Source organism: Stenella coeruleoalba (assembly GCF_951394435.1).
Source record: "Stenella coeruleoalba genome assembly, chromosome: X".
NCBI lineage: Eukaryota > Metazoa > Chordata > Mammalia > Artiodactyla > Delphinidae > Stenella > Stenella coeruleoalba.
In genome coordinates, this window is record NC_137152.1 from 38,985,159 (window position 1) to 39,001,479 (window position 16,321).

General features: G+C 41.3%; 1 protein-coding gene across 1 annotated transcript in view; it reads left to right on the top strand.

Moving 5' to 3' along the window:
* The window catches only part of CCNB3 (cyclin B3), a 54,978-nt gene that overhangs the window by 11,282 nt on the left and 27,375 nt on the right, over positions 1-16,321 (top strand). Inside the window, exons 3-7 of the mRNA XM_079910953.1 lie at positions 2,886-2,972; positions 7,788-7,885; positions 11,960-14,687; positions 14,850-15,236; positions 16,156-16,251. Coding sequence (XP_079767079.1) covers positions 2,886-2,972; positions 7,788-7,885; positions 11,960-14,687; positions 14,850-15,236; positions 16,156-16,251 — 3,396 coding nt within the window. The remainder of the gene's footprint in view (positions 1-2,885; positions 2,973-7,787; positions 7,886-11,959; positions 14,688-14,849; positions 15,237-16,155; positions 16,252-16,321) is intronic.

Consider the following 16,321-nt stretch of genomic DNA (forward strand, 5'->3'; position numbering starts at 1 on the left):
TTGTCTTTCTGGTGGGCAGGTCCATGTCTGTTGGTGTGTTTTGGGGTGTCTGTGGACTTATTATGATTTTAGGCAACCTCTCTGCTAATGGGTGGAGTTGTGTTCCTGTCTTGCTAGTTGTTTGGCATAGGATGTCCAGCACTGTAGCTTGATGGTCGTTGAGTGAAGTTGGGTGCTTGTGTTGAGATGGAGATCTCTGGGAGATTTTCGCCGTTTGATATTATGTGGAGCTGGGAGGTCTCTTGCGAACCAGTGTCCTGACATTGGCTCTCCCACCTCAGAGGCACAGCACTGACTCCTGGCTGCAGCACCAAGAGCCTTTCATCCACACGGCTCAGAATAAAAGGGAGAAAAAGTAGAAAGAAAGAAAGAGAGAGAGGGAGGAAGGAAGAAAGAAAAGAAAGATGAAAGAGGATAAAATAAAATAAAGTAAGATAAAATAAAATAAAGTTATTAAAATAAAAAATAATTATTAAGAATAATTTTTTTAAAAGAAAAACAAAACAAACAATAAAACGGACGGATAGAACCCTAGGACAAATGGTGAAAGCAAAGCTATACAGACAAAATCTCACACAGAAGCATACACATACACACTCAGAAAAAGAGGAAAAGGGGAAAAATAATAAATCTTGCTCTCAAAGTCCACCTCCTCAGTTTGGGATGATTCGTTGTCTATTCATGTATTCCACAGATGCAGGGTACATCAAGTTGATTGTGGAGCTTTAATCCGCTGCTTCGGAGGCTGCTGGGAGAGATTTCCCCTTCTCTTCTTTGTTCTCACAGCTCCCAGGGGCTCAGCTTTGGATTTGGCCCCGCCTCTGCGTGTAGGTCGCTGGAGGGCGTCTGTTCTTCACTCAGACAGGACGGGGTTAAAGGAGCCGCTGATTCGGGGGCTCTGGCTCACTCAGGCTGGTGGGAGGGAGGGGTGCAGATGTGGGGCGAACCTATGGCAGCAGAAGCCAGCGGGACGTTGCACCAGACTGAGGCGCGCCATGCGTTCTCCCTCGGAAATTGTCCCTGGATCCCAGGACCCTGGCAGTGGCGGGCTGCACAGTCTCCCCCAAAGGGAGGTGTGGATAGTGACCTGTGCTCACACACAGGGTTCTTGGTGGCGGCAGCAGCAGCCTTAGCGTCTCATGCCCGTCTTTGGGGTCCGCACTGTTAGCTGCGGCTTGCACCCGTCTCTGGAGCTCCTTTAAGCAGCACTCTTAATCCCCTCTCCTCTCGCACCAGGAAACAAAGAGGGAACAAAAAGTCTCTTGCCTCTTCGGCAGGTCCAGACTTTTCCCCGGACTCCCTCCCGGCTAGCCGTAGTGCACTAACCCCCGGCAGGCTGTGTTCACGCCGCCAACCCCAGTCCTCTCCCTGGGATCCGACCGAAGCCTGAGCCTCAGCTCTCAGCCCCCGCCCACCCCGGCGGGTGAGCAGATCAGCCTCTCGGGCTGGTGAGTTGCAGTCGGCACCGATCCTCTGTGTGGGAATCTCTCCGCTTTGCCCTCTGCAGCCCTGTTACTGTGCTCTCCTCCACGGCCCCGAAGCTTCCCCCTCCGCCACCCGCAGCCTCCACCCTCGAAGGGGCTTCTTAGTGTGTGGAAACCTTTCCTCCTTCACAGCTCCCTCCCACTGGTGCAGGTCCTGTCCCTATCCTTTTGTCTCTGTTTATTCTTTATTCTTTTGCCCTACCCAGCTACGTGGAGATTTTCTTGCCTTTTTGTAAGTCTGAGGTCTTCTGCCAGCGTTCAGTAGGTGTTCTGTAGGAGTTGTTCCACGTGTAGATATATTTCTGTTGTATCTGTGGGGAGTTAGGTGATCTCTGCGTCTTACTCTTCCCCCATCTTCCCGATTCCAAAAAACTGTCTCTTCAATCTTGGAGGCAGCAATTTGCCCTGTGTCCACCACCTTCTCTTACAGATCCAGTAAGAGTTGTTGATTTTCTAGTTGTTATTAGGGTGGAGTGACAGCTTCCAAGTTTCATACATGTGGAGCTGCTAGTGTTGGATGGTCTCCTGCAGAGGCGGAGGATGGCTGTGGCTCACCGTGGGGACAAGGACACTGGCAGAATTTCTGAGAAGTACTCCTTGGTGTGAGCCCTCTGAGAGTCTGCCATTAGCCCCACCAAAGAGCCGGGTAGGCTCTAGTGTTGAGGTGCCTCAGGCCAAACAACTAACAGGGAGGAAACCCAGCCCCACCCATCAGCCTGGACTATATACTTCTAAAATACTATTTCTGCCCATTTATACTTTATATAGATTTTTAAAAAACATGTTTTCTCTTATTTGGTCCTCAAATGCGGTAGGTTATTATTCCAGTTTTACTGATGAGGCAATTGAGTCTCAGAAACTAAGTGACTTGTGCGAGGTCAATAGCTAATAAAGAGCTGATCCTGGATCAGTATCTAGGTATGTGTGTTATTGTCCTTATTGAGAATGTCTTAAATCAACTACTTAACATAAGAGACACTTAAATTTTGTTAAATTATTGAACTAATTTAACTGGGAATGTCCATATTAAAGGAATGACTGGGAGTTGCAGGGTGGTGGGGGTGGTGATGGTTAATCTTGGCTAGTATAGCCATGAATATGAGAGGAGTAAGAGAGAAAATTAGCTTCACCAAGCTAGTTTACTCATTCTGAGAGTTACACTGACAGTTATCTTTTCTCCTCCCAGCCTTGTCCCTATCATCAATGATTACCTCCTTCAGTGACTGTCTAAGCAGTGGGTTCCAAAATTTCCTTTTGTTGTAGTTTATTGGGGTTTATTATAGGCATCTACAGTTGCTTGGAGATTCAGCCATTCCCCCCCTGAGCCCCAAAGATGACCTGACGTCCCTGAAAAGACTGTTCACAATTGGATATACGCATTTACCTCTTTTACTTTTTTAGAGAGAGGAGAATTACCAAGCAAAGATATCTCCATCTTCACCTCAGGGACCACTCAAAAAGAGGTCAGCTTTTGAAGATCTCACCAACGTGAGTATGCCAGTCCAGTTCTCTGCCATGGTGTTGCATAAGGTTTACACAGCCTCTTCCTTGAGGGACCTTTCCAGTTTACCAAACTCTGACCCTCTCTAGAATGTTGAGAGCCAATTTTATTTGGAATCAATGACCCAATTTCAGAAACTGCAGTGGCTCTTCTGCTGCCACATACCATCTGGATTAATTGATGGAGCTCTCTGGAAGCAGTATGAGTGATTATCAGGTATGAAATTGTAGAGAAATATGAGAATTTTGGGATCTTGCATTTAGATAAAGTCCAGAGGTGGCTCAGCTGGTTGCATAGGCCTTGGAGGTAAGTACTTTGGTAGATTCATTGTAGTCTAGGGCAGTGTTTATCAGTTCAAGCACTATGGACATTTTGAACAGCAAAGTTTTTCTATTGTATATGACTGACTTCAGCCAGCATTCCTGGTCCCTAGCATTAAGTTCCAGCAGCATCCAAGTCATAGTGACAATCAAAAATGTCGTCTGATGTACAGAACCATTGATGACCACAGTTCCATGATCTGGATTTCAATTATGGAGATCTAGAAACTCAATTTTGACTAGAATTCCTGAGTTCACTTCCAAGTTACCTCCCTTCTGATGTTATTAAGGCGCCAGCAAAAAAAAATTTACTAGTTAGAAAGTTACTAACTGAATATAGAATTGAGTCAGAGGTAATCTTTTGTCTTAGAAAATAATAATAACTGATGTCTCCTGAGTGTTTACCACGTGTCAAGCACTATTCTAAGCATTTTTCCCTGTATCCACTCACTTAATCCTCATAAAATCCTTTGAGGCAGATACTATAATTATCTCCACTTCACAGATAAAGACTTGCCCAATGTTGTTTTTGAAGTCTGTTTCATCTAGGATACAGAGAACCCTAGTGGACCCTATCCTGCCCTCTATAATAGTGTCCTTCTGTGGCTACCAGAATTCTTACATCTGCTAGATAATATTTTACCCCCTTGGGCAGGATTGGATAAGCATTGGCAAAGTTCTCCCCTTTGTATCTCTGCTCTTTAGATGCTATGTGACCACCTTTGTGCTAAAACAGTCTTTTCCCCATGCAGATTACAACATGTATGATTGTGTTACAGCTTCCTGCATAATCAGATTTACTCTAGATTGCTTGAAAGAGCTATACCTCCCACACAGACCTGTAAGGTTAGATTCATTTCCTGACTTATTTAACCATGGCTCTAGAAACTTGGTTGAAATAAGGTAGCCACAGAAATCAGAAGCAGATGCAGCTCATCTTAATGTAGCTTCCCTTGGCCTCCAGAGTCCCTGATGGGAGTCCAGTGACACTGTGCAAAGCAAAGTCTAACCGCATATGAAAAACTTTCCTGCCATGTCTCAGTCCTCTTTTTGTTGTGCAGTTTATGTCATCATTCATAAAGAACAAACACAAATAAATTAATAGGAAACACATGCTAGGACCCTCCTAATTCTCCAACTGAATTCAACATCTGTTAGGCCACATACTTGTCCAGGGTTGGGGATGCAAGTCATCCCTGAGCAGTATCTCTGCCTCTAGCTTTTCAGAAGCTCAGAAAGCCCATTTCCCTTTTGTGTTCAAGTCCTGGTCACCTTGAATGATCTTTGGTGCTTTCCAGACAAAGTTCTATCATTACAGTGTACCTAAGCCATTCCAGGGTTGGGCATTTCTGCAGACGTCTGAGCTCATTTCTTTGAGGATTGAGGACTCTTTTCTCTCTGAATTTTGGGGTTTCCCTTTATGATGATTTGCTTCTTCCTGTCAGTATTACTTCGTTTTCATGTCCCCATATCTGTCTTCTCCTCAACATTCACCACAGTGAGGTCCTGGCTTGCCAAAAGAGCTGATCTGTTTTAATTAGTTAGTCTGCTGTGAGTGTTCTTTTTTCCCCTCTCCTTTATCCTTTCAGCATGGGAAGGACTTTTGATTTGTTAGAGCTGGTCCAAAGCCAGTGGATGAGGAGATAAAGTCTATTTCCTGAATTAGTTTTTGCCAGTAGGATTGTCATCTCTATTTTCCTATTTTTTGGTGAAAGAATTATGGGGAGATACTGGTAAAGGTCCCCTTGAGCTTAGATCTGAAAATATTAGTGCTTTGAACCTTCACATATGGCAAGTTGAAAGTTTCACCCTGGGGATTAGGGTCTCCACCTCTCTCCTGCCAAGAACGCACATCTTTTCCAAAGCTGGATCTCAGCCTGACACATAAGGAGTTTGTAAAACTTTAGGTGAAATTAAAATGCAAACTGTGTCAAGCTCTTTGAAGAGCAGAAGTGGACAACAACTTGAGGGCCTAAGAAAGAATTCCCTGTTGGATTGTAGTTGCTTATTATGATACGATGATACAAAGGCATAATTTTTTTATACTTCATTTGGCAATAATTTCAAATTTATAAAAAGTTGCAAAAATAAAAAACAGTACAAAGAACACACATATGCTGTTTACCTAGATTCACATATTACTAACATTTTATCCTATCTGCTTATATACATCATGGTCCTTTACCATGAAGTACTTAGGGTATTTCAGTGTATATAGAGAAAGAGTCTCTATATACTATTTCTCCTCAGAGAAATAGTCTTATATAAACCCAGTGCAGTCAACAACTTTATACATTTACATTGATATAGTGTTTTTATGTAATCTATTGTCCATATTCCAATTTTTTTCCATTGACTTTGTAAAGTCAATGTTATAAGCACTTTTTCCCCTCCAGTAATGGATCCAGTCTAGGGTCGTTTACGTGTCATGTCTCTAGCTTCCTTTAATCTGGAACACTTCCATAGCCTTTCTTTGTTTTTTATGATATTTTTGAAGAATACAGTCCCACCCAACCCCCCTTTTAAAAATAGAACATTCCTCATTTTGTGTTCGTCTGATGTTTCCATGTGATTAGATTGATGTTATATATGCTTGGCTGGAGTACTGTATAGGTGATGTTCTGTCCTTAGAGTATCACATCTGGAGGCACATGACATCCATCTGTCCCTCATTGGTGAGGTTAATTTTGATCACCCAGTCAAGATGTTGTCTGGTTTCTCCACTATATAATTACTGTTTATTTTTTTTTTCCTCTTACAACTAATAATCTGTGGGACACACCCTTAAGAGCCTCCAAATAGCCACTCTTCATCAAAATGTCCCCTAGATTTAGCAGTCATTGATGATTTTTGCCTAACAATCTTTTTGATGATTTTTCCAACTCTAGCACTTGCTCCCCATTTACCAGTTTACAAGCAGAGGCCTCCCTTCTTCCCTGTTTATTTATTATTGGTATAGACTTATGAATTCCTGTTTTTTCAGTGGTTTGTTGTTCAGTATTGTATTTTATTATTTTGGTGCTCAAATTGTCCCAAATTTGGTCACTAGGGCCCCCCTTAATCTGACTACTGTGTCTTTGTGACATACTATCATCATTTTTTTGAACATTTTCTTTCCAGCATAACAGGATGTTCCAGGATGTTCTTGTACCTATTTTATTGGCATGGAGTCAACCATTTCTGTGAAGAATTCCTGTTCCTTTTAATGGGGAATGGTATTAGAGACCAAGATCTCAGTGCTAGGTGTGCTACTGGGGTGTCTGCTTTTTCTGCCCTTTCTGCAGACAGAGTTAGGAAATGTCTGCATGTATATATACATATAGATACACACACATCTGTACTTAAACATATATATATATACACATATATCTATATATACAAATACACACACTCCTGTATACTCAGATGTATATACACATATACCTATTTAAGAAATCATGAGTCCACACAACTCCCATTCCAAAACGTACAGGGTTCTTTCTTGTATTCCTCAATCCGTGTTTATATGTTCCTTCTCTACAATGAGAACCATGGTTCACAAGATCATCAACACATTTACTCAATACTATAATACATCTAAAAGAGTTTCAGAATTACTTCTTCCACACCACCATAATAAACACACCTACTAAAAAGAGTTCCAGATTTATTTGCAATATTCTCCACCATCCCACAAACACATCCTGACTGAGGATGTATATGGTGAGGGTGTATAGTCTGTGTTTACTTGGATTAGTTGTTTATTATCTTGTATTTCCTTCTGTTTTCTTTCTTTTGTCCTTCAGTGTGGTTATGGTATTTATTTGGAATATAATTAGATTCCATTTGTTTCATTTTAAAGGCATAACCTTTAAGATTATTTTTACTGACATTATTCACAGTCCCATGATCTCTTCTACTGTTTAATAGAATTAGTCATGATTAGAGTTTCTGGTGGAGCTTTCCAGAGCCCCATGTTAAATAAATATCCCCTCAGTGAGATGGGATAGATGTATCACAGGTAGTGTTGTATTAGAGGTCTATCCTGAAAAGCTAGTTGATCTTGGTATGCTCAGGCAGCAAAGCCAGTTATATTACCTTTTCCCCCCTCTGAACATCTTATGGGGTCAAAATGGAATGTGATGTTTACAAAACATCTTTTTGAGAATTTACCAGCCATATGCCTGACATTGGAGATCAGAACTACATCATATGTATCTTGAAATCACTTAGGGCTGCTATTTAGCTAATATGCACCAGGACTACTGTACTGCTAGCTTCCATCATGACTAGTTGGCACCAGTACCATACTGGTTGTAAGATGTTTTGATCAATGTTCCTGGGAACACCCAAACAAGGTGTCCAGGGTGTGGATGTGTGTCAGGACCTTCCTGTGAGAACCACCTATTGGTTAATTTGAGGTTCTCTCTCTCTCTCTCTCTCTCTCCATTTCCTTGCTTCCTCCTCCAGACCAGCCCCCCCACCTTTATTTTTTTCTTGCAGGCTTCTCAAAGTCAACCTGCCAAGCCCAAGAAAGAAGCCAGTAATGAGTTTGTTAAAGATGTTTCCAAGAAGATAAACAGGAACACACGTGCTCGTGGGTGAGTACGAGGGTAGTCAGATGGCATTGTTTTATATGGTAAAGGAGAGGGTGTGACATCCTTTTGACTGCCTTTTGTCCCCATTGAGAACATTTTTAGTGAGCTACAGTGGTGAGTATTACATTAACTCCGGGTGCTTAGATGGACTAAATTGCTGAAGAATTATAGGCCTCATCTCACCACCACCCCCAATCTTTCTCTCTCTTTCTCTTTGCCCCTCTCCCTCACTCCCTCACTCCCTCACTCCCTCACTCCCTCACTCCCTCACTCCCTCACTCCCTCACTCCTTCTCTCCCTCTCTCCCTCTCTCCCTCCCCCTCCCCTCCCCCTCCCCCTCTTTCCCTCTGTCACCCACCCACATGGTGTGTGCATATTGAAAGAGCTGTTGTCATTGAGGAATTTGCCAAAAGTTCTTGTGCTCATCTTTCTCTATTTTAGTACTTCAGTCCTTGACTGAGCTACTCTGTGGTTGAGAGTGTGGATGCAACTTAACTTTTCAGGGGATTCTCAGCAGCTGGCTGATAGCTTGCCAGTCTGCTTATCCCATTAGAAACCTTAGGGGGAGGCTTGTTCCTTTTTACTGTAGAGAAATTACTATCTCCTTAGGCCAGAAATGTGTGTTGTCCGCTGTTATAGGGAACTGATCACAGGTTCTGCAAGTAGATAGGAGTATTCTCATCTAGGATCGGGAAAAGGATTTACTCCTAGGAAATCTTCTATTAGAAGAAGAGTTAGAAAGTGGAGTGAGACCTTTTTATATCCTCTCCTCATTCCAGTGGGAATTACTTCTTTCTGGAAGAATAGAATAGATCAGCTAGATAGCTATAACCCAGCTAAGCATGGGTTCCAAATGGTAAGGGGAAAAGTTTGGGGAACTCCTAAAAATTAACATGCCAGGTCCACAGGACACTTTGCTAATTACCCAGCAGAAAGAAATCATACCAGAAGATTAGCATTTAGCCCCCTCAGTTTCTTGCTGAAATGAAATTCCTGGGATTTGCATGTGTATTTTGACCTTAATTCCCTGTGTTATTTTCTTTTGAATTTCTTTCACCATTCTGACTTTAGCAGGGAAATCCTCACAAAATGCCATAAACATTCTTGTCCTCATTCAGAGTTCAGTGAAATGGACCCTAATAATAGTGCTAGAGCTAATAGCTAACATCTATTGAGAGTTCACTGTAATCACACATAATTCTAAGTGGGTTTTTTTTTTGGTAACAGCTTTATTAAGATATAATTCACATACACAATTCACCCTCTTAAAATGTACAATTCAATGGTTTTTAGTATATTCACAGAGTTATGCAGCCATCACCACAGTGAATTTTAGGATGTTTTCATCAACCCCAAAAGGAACTCTACCTTTAGCTACCACCTCTCAGTCCTCCCCATCTGTGGGCAACCACTAGTCTACTTTCTGTCTCTATAGATTTATCCATATTGGACGTTTCCCAGAAATGGAATTGTACAATGTGTCGTCTTTTGTATCTGACTTCTTTCACTCAGCATGATGTTTGAGGGTTCATCCATGTTGTAGCAGGTATTAGTACTTCATCCTCTTTTATTGCCAAATAATATTCCATTGTATGAATGTACCATATTTTGTCTATCCATTCATCAGTTGATGAACGTTTGAATTGTTTACACCTTTTGGTTATTGTGAATAGTGCTGCTGTGAACACCTGTGTACAAATTTTTGTTTGAACACCTGTTTTTAATTCTTTTGCATATGTAACTAGAAATTGCTGGGTCATATGGTAATTCTATGTTGAACTCATTGGGGAACTGCCAAACTGTATTCCATAGTGGTTGCACTATCTTACATTCCTACCAGCAGTGGATGAGGGTTTTGAATTTTCCACATCCTTGCCATTTTCTGGGTTTTTTGTTTGTTTGTTTTTTAAATGGCCTTTCTAGTGAGTGTGGGATGGTATCTCATTGTGGTTTAGATTTTCAGTTCTCTGATGACTAATGATTTGGGAATCTTTCATGTGCTTATTGGCCACTTGCATATCTTCTTTGGAGGAATGTCTATTCAGATCCTTTGCTGATTTAAAATATTTGGTTATTGATCATTTCATTATTGAGTTGTAAGAATTCTTTATATAGTTTAGATACAAGTCCCTGATCAGATATATGATTAGCAAGTACTTTTCCTCCATTCTGTAGGTCTTTTCATTTTCTTCTTGGTGTTCCTTGAGGCATAAATGTTTTTAATTGTAATGAAATCCAATTTATTCTTTTGTTGCTTATGCTTTTGGTATCATAATCTAAGAAACCATTGCCAAATCCAAGGTTATGAACATTTACTTTTAAGATTTTTTTCTTTTTAGAGTTTAAAATTTTTAGCTCTTAACTTAGATTGTTGATTCATTTTGAGTTAATTTTTATTGTTGGTGTATGTTAGGGGTTTAACTTCATTGTTTTGCATGTATTGATAGATATCCAATTGCCTCGGCACCATTTATTGAAAAGACTAATCTTTCTCCACTTAATTGTCTTGGCACCCTTGTTGAAAATCAGCTGACTGTACATGTGTTTATTTCTGAACTCTCAATTTTATTCCATTGACCTACGTGTCTTTCATTATGCCAGTACTATGGTATCTTGATTATTGTTGTTCTGTAGTGTGTTTTGAAATTGGGAAGTGTGATCCCTCCAACGTTGTTCCTCTTTTTCAAGATTGTTTTGGCTCTTCTGGGTTCCCTGCAATTCCATATAAGTTTTAGAATCAGCTTGTCAATTTCTACTAATAAGCCAGCTGGGATTCTTATAGAAGTTGCCTTGAACCTGTAAATCAATTTGGGGAGTATTACCATCTTAATACTAAGTCCAGGAACATGGGATGTCTTTTCATTTATTTAGATCTTTAATTTCTTTTAACATTTTTTTGTACTTTTCAGAATATAAATTTCTCACCTCTTTTATTAAATTTATTTCTAAGCATTTTATTCTTCTTGATTCTATTGTAAATGGAATTGTTTTCATAATTTCATTTTCATGTTGTTCATTGCAAGGATATAGAAATACATGTGATTTCTGTATATTGATCTTGAATCATAGAACTTTGCTGAACTTGTATATTAGTTCTAATAGTATTTGTGTGTGGGTTCCTTAGGATTTTCTATGTATAAGACTATGTCATCTGCTAATATAAGTAGTTTTACTTCTTCCTTTCCAATCTAGATCCCTTTTATTTTATTTTCTTGCCTAATTGCTTCAGGCAACCACCAACCTATTTTCTGTTATGGATATACCCCTATGGATATGTCTCCTCTGGATGTTTCATATAAAAGGAATCATATAATATCTAGTCTTTTGAAGGTACTTACTCTTGTTCAGACTGATCATATTTACCTTTAATTCTCTCCCTTTTCTTATTCTGATTTCTAGTCATCCAGAGATTTGGTCACACCAGGTTAGTCACTCTGATTGGATATGCAGTCCTATTCAAAACAAAGCTTTGCATCTGACACATGTGAACAAATGTTTATTTTGGTCTTTTTTATTATCTCCACTAGGAAAGCATCTTGTGAATAGCCTAGAGTGAAAGGAATATGGTTAGATACCATGAACAATAAGTACCAGCCCAACTTTCTCTTATAAGCCTTTTATAAGCCTCTCTCTTATAATCCTCTCTCATAAGCCTTTAAACAATATTAATTTCAACCTGAATTTTATCAGATGCCTGGTGCTGATAGACAAAGACAGATAAATGCAGCTAGTGAGGGAGACATATATAAGCCAGTCACTCATACAATGTGGTAAGTATTATAATAAAAGCCTTTGTATATAAATAAAGTTAATAAATCATATATGAGAAAGCATAAATAACATGGATTTCAGGGGAAATTTTTTGGAAAAGTATGGGGACCTAGGTCATAGAAACTATACTGTGTGCTACTTAGTTGATTTACTATGGTACCCATTGATTTTTACCCTCTAGTCTGTCTCTTGGGGTTGAAGCCCTTTCCACTTCCATACATTTAGTAAGTAGAGTGACAAAACGAGATGGTAGGTGAGGATTCTAGGAACTACATTCTTCTTACCCAGACATTGTTTCCTTTACAGGTATAATAAGCTGGAACTCTCACCAGTAGTAGTCTCAACCACCATGGTACCAAATATTATAGATAAACCATTCATTCTGGAGATATCTACCAGCTCCAAGACACCCACTACTGAGGAGGCATCTCTTTTCAAAAAGCCATTCATTTTAAAAGAGGAACCCACTACTGAGGATACAATCCTCATCAAGGGGTCATTAAAGAAGAGCACAAATCAGAGGGAGGTGTCCCTCTTAGAGAAGCCACTATCCTTGCAGGATGAGACTGACAGTGATGTTGTAGAGCCAGTGACTTTTGGGGAGAAGCATAAAACTGAGAAGGCAGCCATCAACAAGAGTACATTATCTTTAAAGAATATGTGCACACATCAGGGGAAGCAGTCCTGCACGAGGGAGGAGTTGGCATTGCAGGACATCAGTGTTGAAGAGGATTCTTTCTTTATGGAGCCCATAAACTTTAGGAAGAAGCCTAAAACTGAGGAGGCAACCCCCACCAAGAAGCTGTTATCTTTAAAGAAAAAGTGTACCACTCAGGGGAAGATGTCCTGTATGAAGAAGCCACTAGTATTGCAGAAGATCACCTCTGAAGAGAAGTCACTCGCTAAGGAGCTGTTGTCTTTTAAGAGAAAGCCTACCACTGAGAAGGAGTGCCTTTTCCAGGAGCCATCTGCATTGCCAAAGAAGCACACCACTGAACAAGAGGTGTCCATCTTGAAGAAATCATTGGCCTTTCAGGAGAAGATCGACACTGAAGAGGATTCTGTCTTTAAGGAACCATTGGCTTTTAAGAAACAACCTACCACAGTGGAGACAACCTTCACCACAAGGCCATTATCTTTAAAGAAGAAGTGCACTACTCAGGGGAAGATAGCCCACTTGAAGAAGCCATTAGTATTGCAGAAGACCATCTCTGGAGAGAAGGCACTTATTAAGGAGTCATTGTCCTTTAAAAAGAAGCCTACCACTAAGGAGGAGTCCCTCTTCCAGGAGCTATCTGTGTTGCAAGAGAAGCACACCACTGATGGGGAGGTTACCCTTTTGAAGAAGCCAGAGGCATTGCAGGAGAAAAAGGATGGCGAAGATGAATTTCTTATGGAGCCAATTTCCTCAAGGAAGAAGCATACTACTAAGGAGGCAACCCTTTCCAAGAAGCCATTACCTTTAAAGAAGAAGCATACTACTCGGGGGAAGAGGTACCGCTTGAAGAAGCCACTAGTATTACAGAAGACCACCTCTGAAGAGAAGTCACTCATTAAGGAGCCGTTATCCCTTAAGAAGAAGCCTACCACTAAGGAGTCCCTTTTCCAAGAGCCATCAGCATTGCAGGAGAGGCACACCACTCGGGAGGAGTTGTCCATCTTGGAGAAGCCGTTGGTCTTGCAGAAGACTCCAACTGCGGAGGCGTCCCTTTTAAGGGAGCCTTTGGCTTTTAACAAGAAGCGTACCATTGAGGAGGCAACCTCCTCTAATAAGCTGTTGTCTTTAAAGAAGAAGTGTACCAGTCAGGGTAAGATGTCCTGTTTGACCAAGCCACTAGTATTGCAGACCATTTCTGAAGAGAAGTCACTCATTAAGGAGCCATTATCCTTTAAAAAAAAGCCTACCACTGAGGAGGAGTCCCTCTTGAAGAAACCATCTGCACTGCAAGAGAAGCACACCATTCAGGGGGATGTGGTCCTCTTAAAGAAGCTATGGGCATTGCAGGAGAATATAGACAGTAAAGATGAATTTCTTATGGATCCAGTGTCATTTAGGAAGAAACATACCACAGATGTGGCAATCTCTACCAAGGAGTCATTATCTTTAAAGAAGAAAAAGTGTACCACTCAAATGATGATGCCTATCTTCCAAGAACAGTTGGACTTGCAGAATATGATTGGTGAAGGTGAGGACTCCTCCTTTATGGAGCCAATGTCATTTAGGAAGAAGTCTTCAACTGATGAGACAATTCTAACCAAGACACCGGTATCTTTAAAAAAGAGGCAAATCACTCAGGGGAAGACGTTCCTCTTAAAGAAGCCACTGGTCATAGAGAAGACTACCTCTGAAGAGGAGTCACTCTTTAAGGAGCTGTTGCCCTTTAAAAAAAAGTCTACAACTGAAGAGTTCCTCTTCCAGGATCCATCTGTACTGAAAGAGAGGCACACCACTCTGCAAGAGGTGTCCCTCTCAAAGAAACCATTGGCCTTGCAGGAGAATATCACCACTGAAGAAGAATCATATATTAAGGAGCCATTGACCTTGGAGGAGAGGTCTACCACTGAGGAGGAATTCCCCTTTCAGGAGCCATTTTCACTGCATGTTAAACCTACCAACAAAGATGAGTCCCTCTTCAGGAAGTCTTTTGCCTTGCAGAAGAAGACTGATAACAAAGAGGACTCCTTGAAGGCACTGTTGGCTTTGCAGGACAAAAGCACCACTGAAGAGGAATTCCTTTTCAAGAAACCGTTGGTTCTGAAGGAAGAGCTCTCCACTGAGGTGGCAGTGAGCATAGAGGGGCAATTATCTTTAAAGAAGAAGCCCACTGCTCAGGGGGAGGTGTTCCTCTTGAAAAAGCAGTTGGCCTTGCAAGAAAACATCACCATTGAAGAGGAGTCCCTAATTAAGCAGCCACAGGCCTTGCAGGAGAAGCCCAGCATTGAAAAGGAGACCATCCTGAGGGAGTCCTTGACCTTGCAGGAGAATCTCACAATTGAGGAGGAGACTATCCTGAAGGAGCCCCTGGCCTTGCAGGAGAAGCCCAGCATTGAAAAGGAGACCATCCTGAGGGAGTCCTTGGCCTTGCAGGAGAATCTCACAATTGAGGAGGAGACTATCCTGAAGGAGCCCCTGGCCTTGCAGGAGAAGCCCAGCATTGAGAAGGAAATCATCTTGAGGGAGTCCTTGGCCTTGCAGGAGAAGCCCATGAGTGAGAAAGAGACCCTCTTCGAGGAGCCCTTGGCCTTGCAGGAGAATCCCACAATTGAGGAGGAGCCTATCCTGAAGGAGCACTTGGCCTTGCAGGAGAAGCCCAGCAGTGAGAAAGACTTGTCTTCCAAGGAGCCATTGGCCTTGCAAAAGAATCTCACTCACAAAGAAGACACCTTTATCAAAGATTTCATCATCCTCCAAGTTGAAACCAGCCCACATGTGTCTACCACTGCCCCTGACTCTAGAACAGGCTTGTCCAGCACTGTCACCATGTCCAGTGTGGGCAAGTTCAGTACCACAAGCCAGTCCAGTACTTGTGAATCCAGTTCCAATGAACCTTTCTCATCTCAGGACAAGAGATCAGAGAAGGAGGTATTCTGCTTTCTTTCTTCTTAAATTAGATGAAGTGTTCTTTGTTGTCCTGGAGGTGGCTGCTAGCAAAGAGATTTTTTTTGCCTTCCTAAGCAATTGGTATTAAATCAAGTTGGCCTTGTGGAATCTCTTGACTTTGTGATTGGCGTAGTGATGTACCTGAGCAATTAGAAAGTATTTATTCCAGGAATACCCCCCAAGGGTCTGGAATACTCTGTGTGTGTGTGTGTGTGTGTGTGTGTGTGTGTGTGTGTGTGTGTGTATTATATACATATATATATAATATATATATATATGTATGTATATATATGCTTTTCAGTAGTGGCTAGACAATTTCTTTCAGGAAATTGCCTTTCTTAGTAATTGCAGTCTGCATTACATTGGACCTTAGCTAAAGATGGATTAAGTTCACAGAGGCATCTTCCAAGGAAGATGGTTTTTAAGTTGTAAATTGGAAGGACTAAGGGATGAAATTTGGCAAGCAGAAGAAGAAAGACCCCTCTTGTAGGCAGAACAACCTGGTTAAATGTGTAGAAGGGAGGAAAAGGCTAACAAGAAGATGAACTGGGCCAGATCAAAGCACTGAGACATAACAAGGGACCTAAGAAGACAGGTGACATAATTTGAAAGAGTAAGACAAGAATGTCTTTCTTGGAGAATCTTGAGTTTACCTGTAAAAATAGTGTCTGTTTCTTAGGGCAGAGCAGGTATGTACAGGAGGACTAAGCATTTCTTGGTTACTCAACAGTATGAGGATTACAGGGCCAAGGGGTGCTCTGTTATGGCCCAGAACATATAAGGCTTGAGGAACCTTAGGAGGAGATGACAGTGGGAAGAAAGGAGTCATTTTTTATGTATGTGTGCTAAGCTTTCCTTGGAATCTTTCTCTTAATATGTCTTTCTGGTGATTTCCAAGCAGATGACCCCACTGGAGGATATTGACAAGGACCACAGTGATCCATTTTTCAACTCAATATATGCTAAGGATATCTTCAGTTACATGAAGGAGAGAGAGGTGTGTAGGTGGTGAGGGTGAGGGGCAATGATTTCCAGTTCTCATTTTCTCATCACACATCCTTCAAATG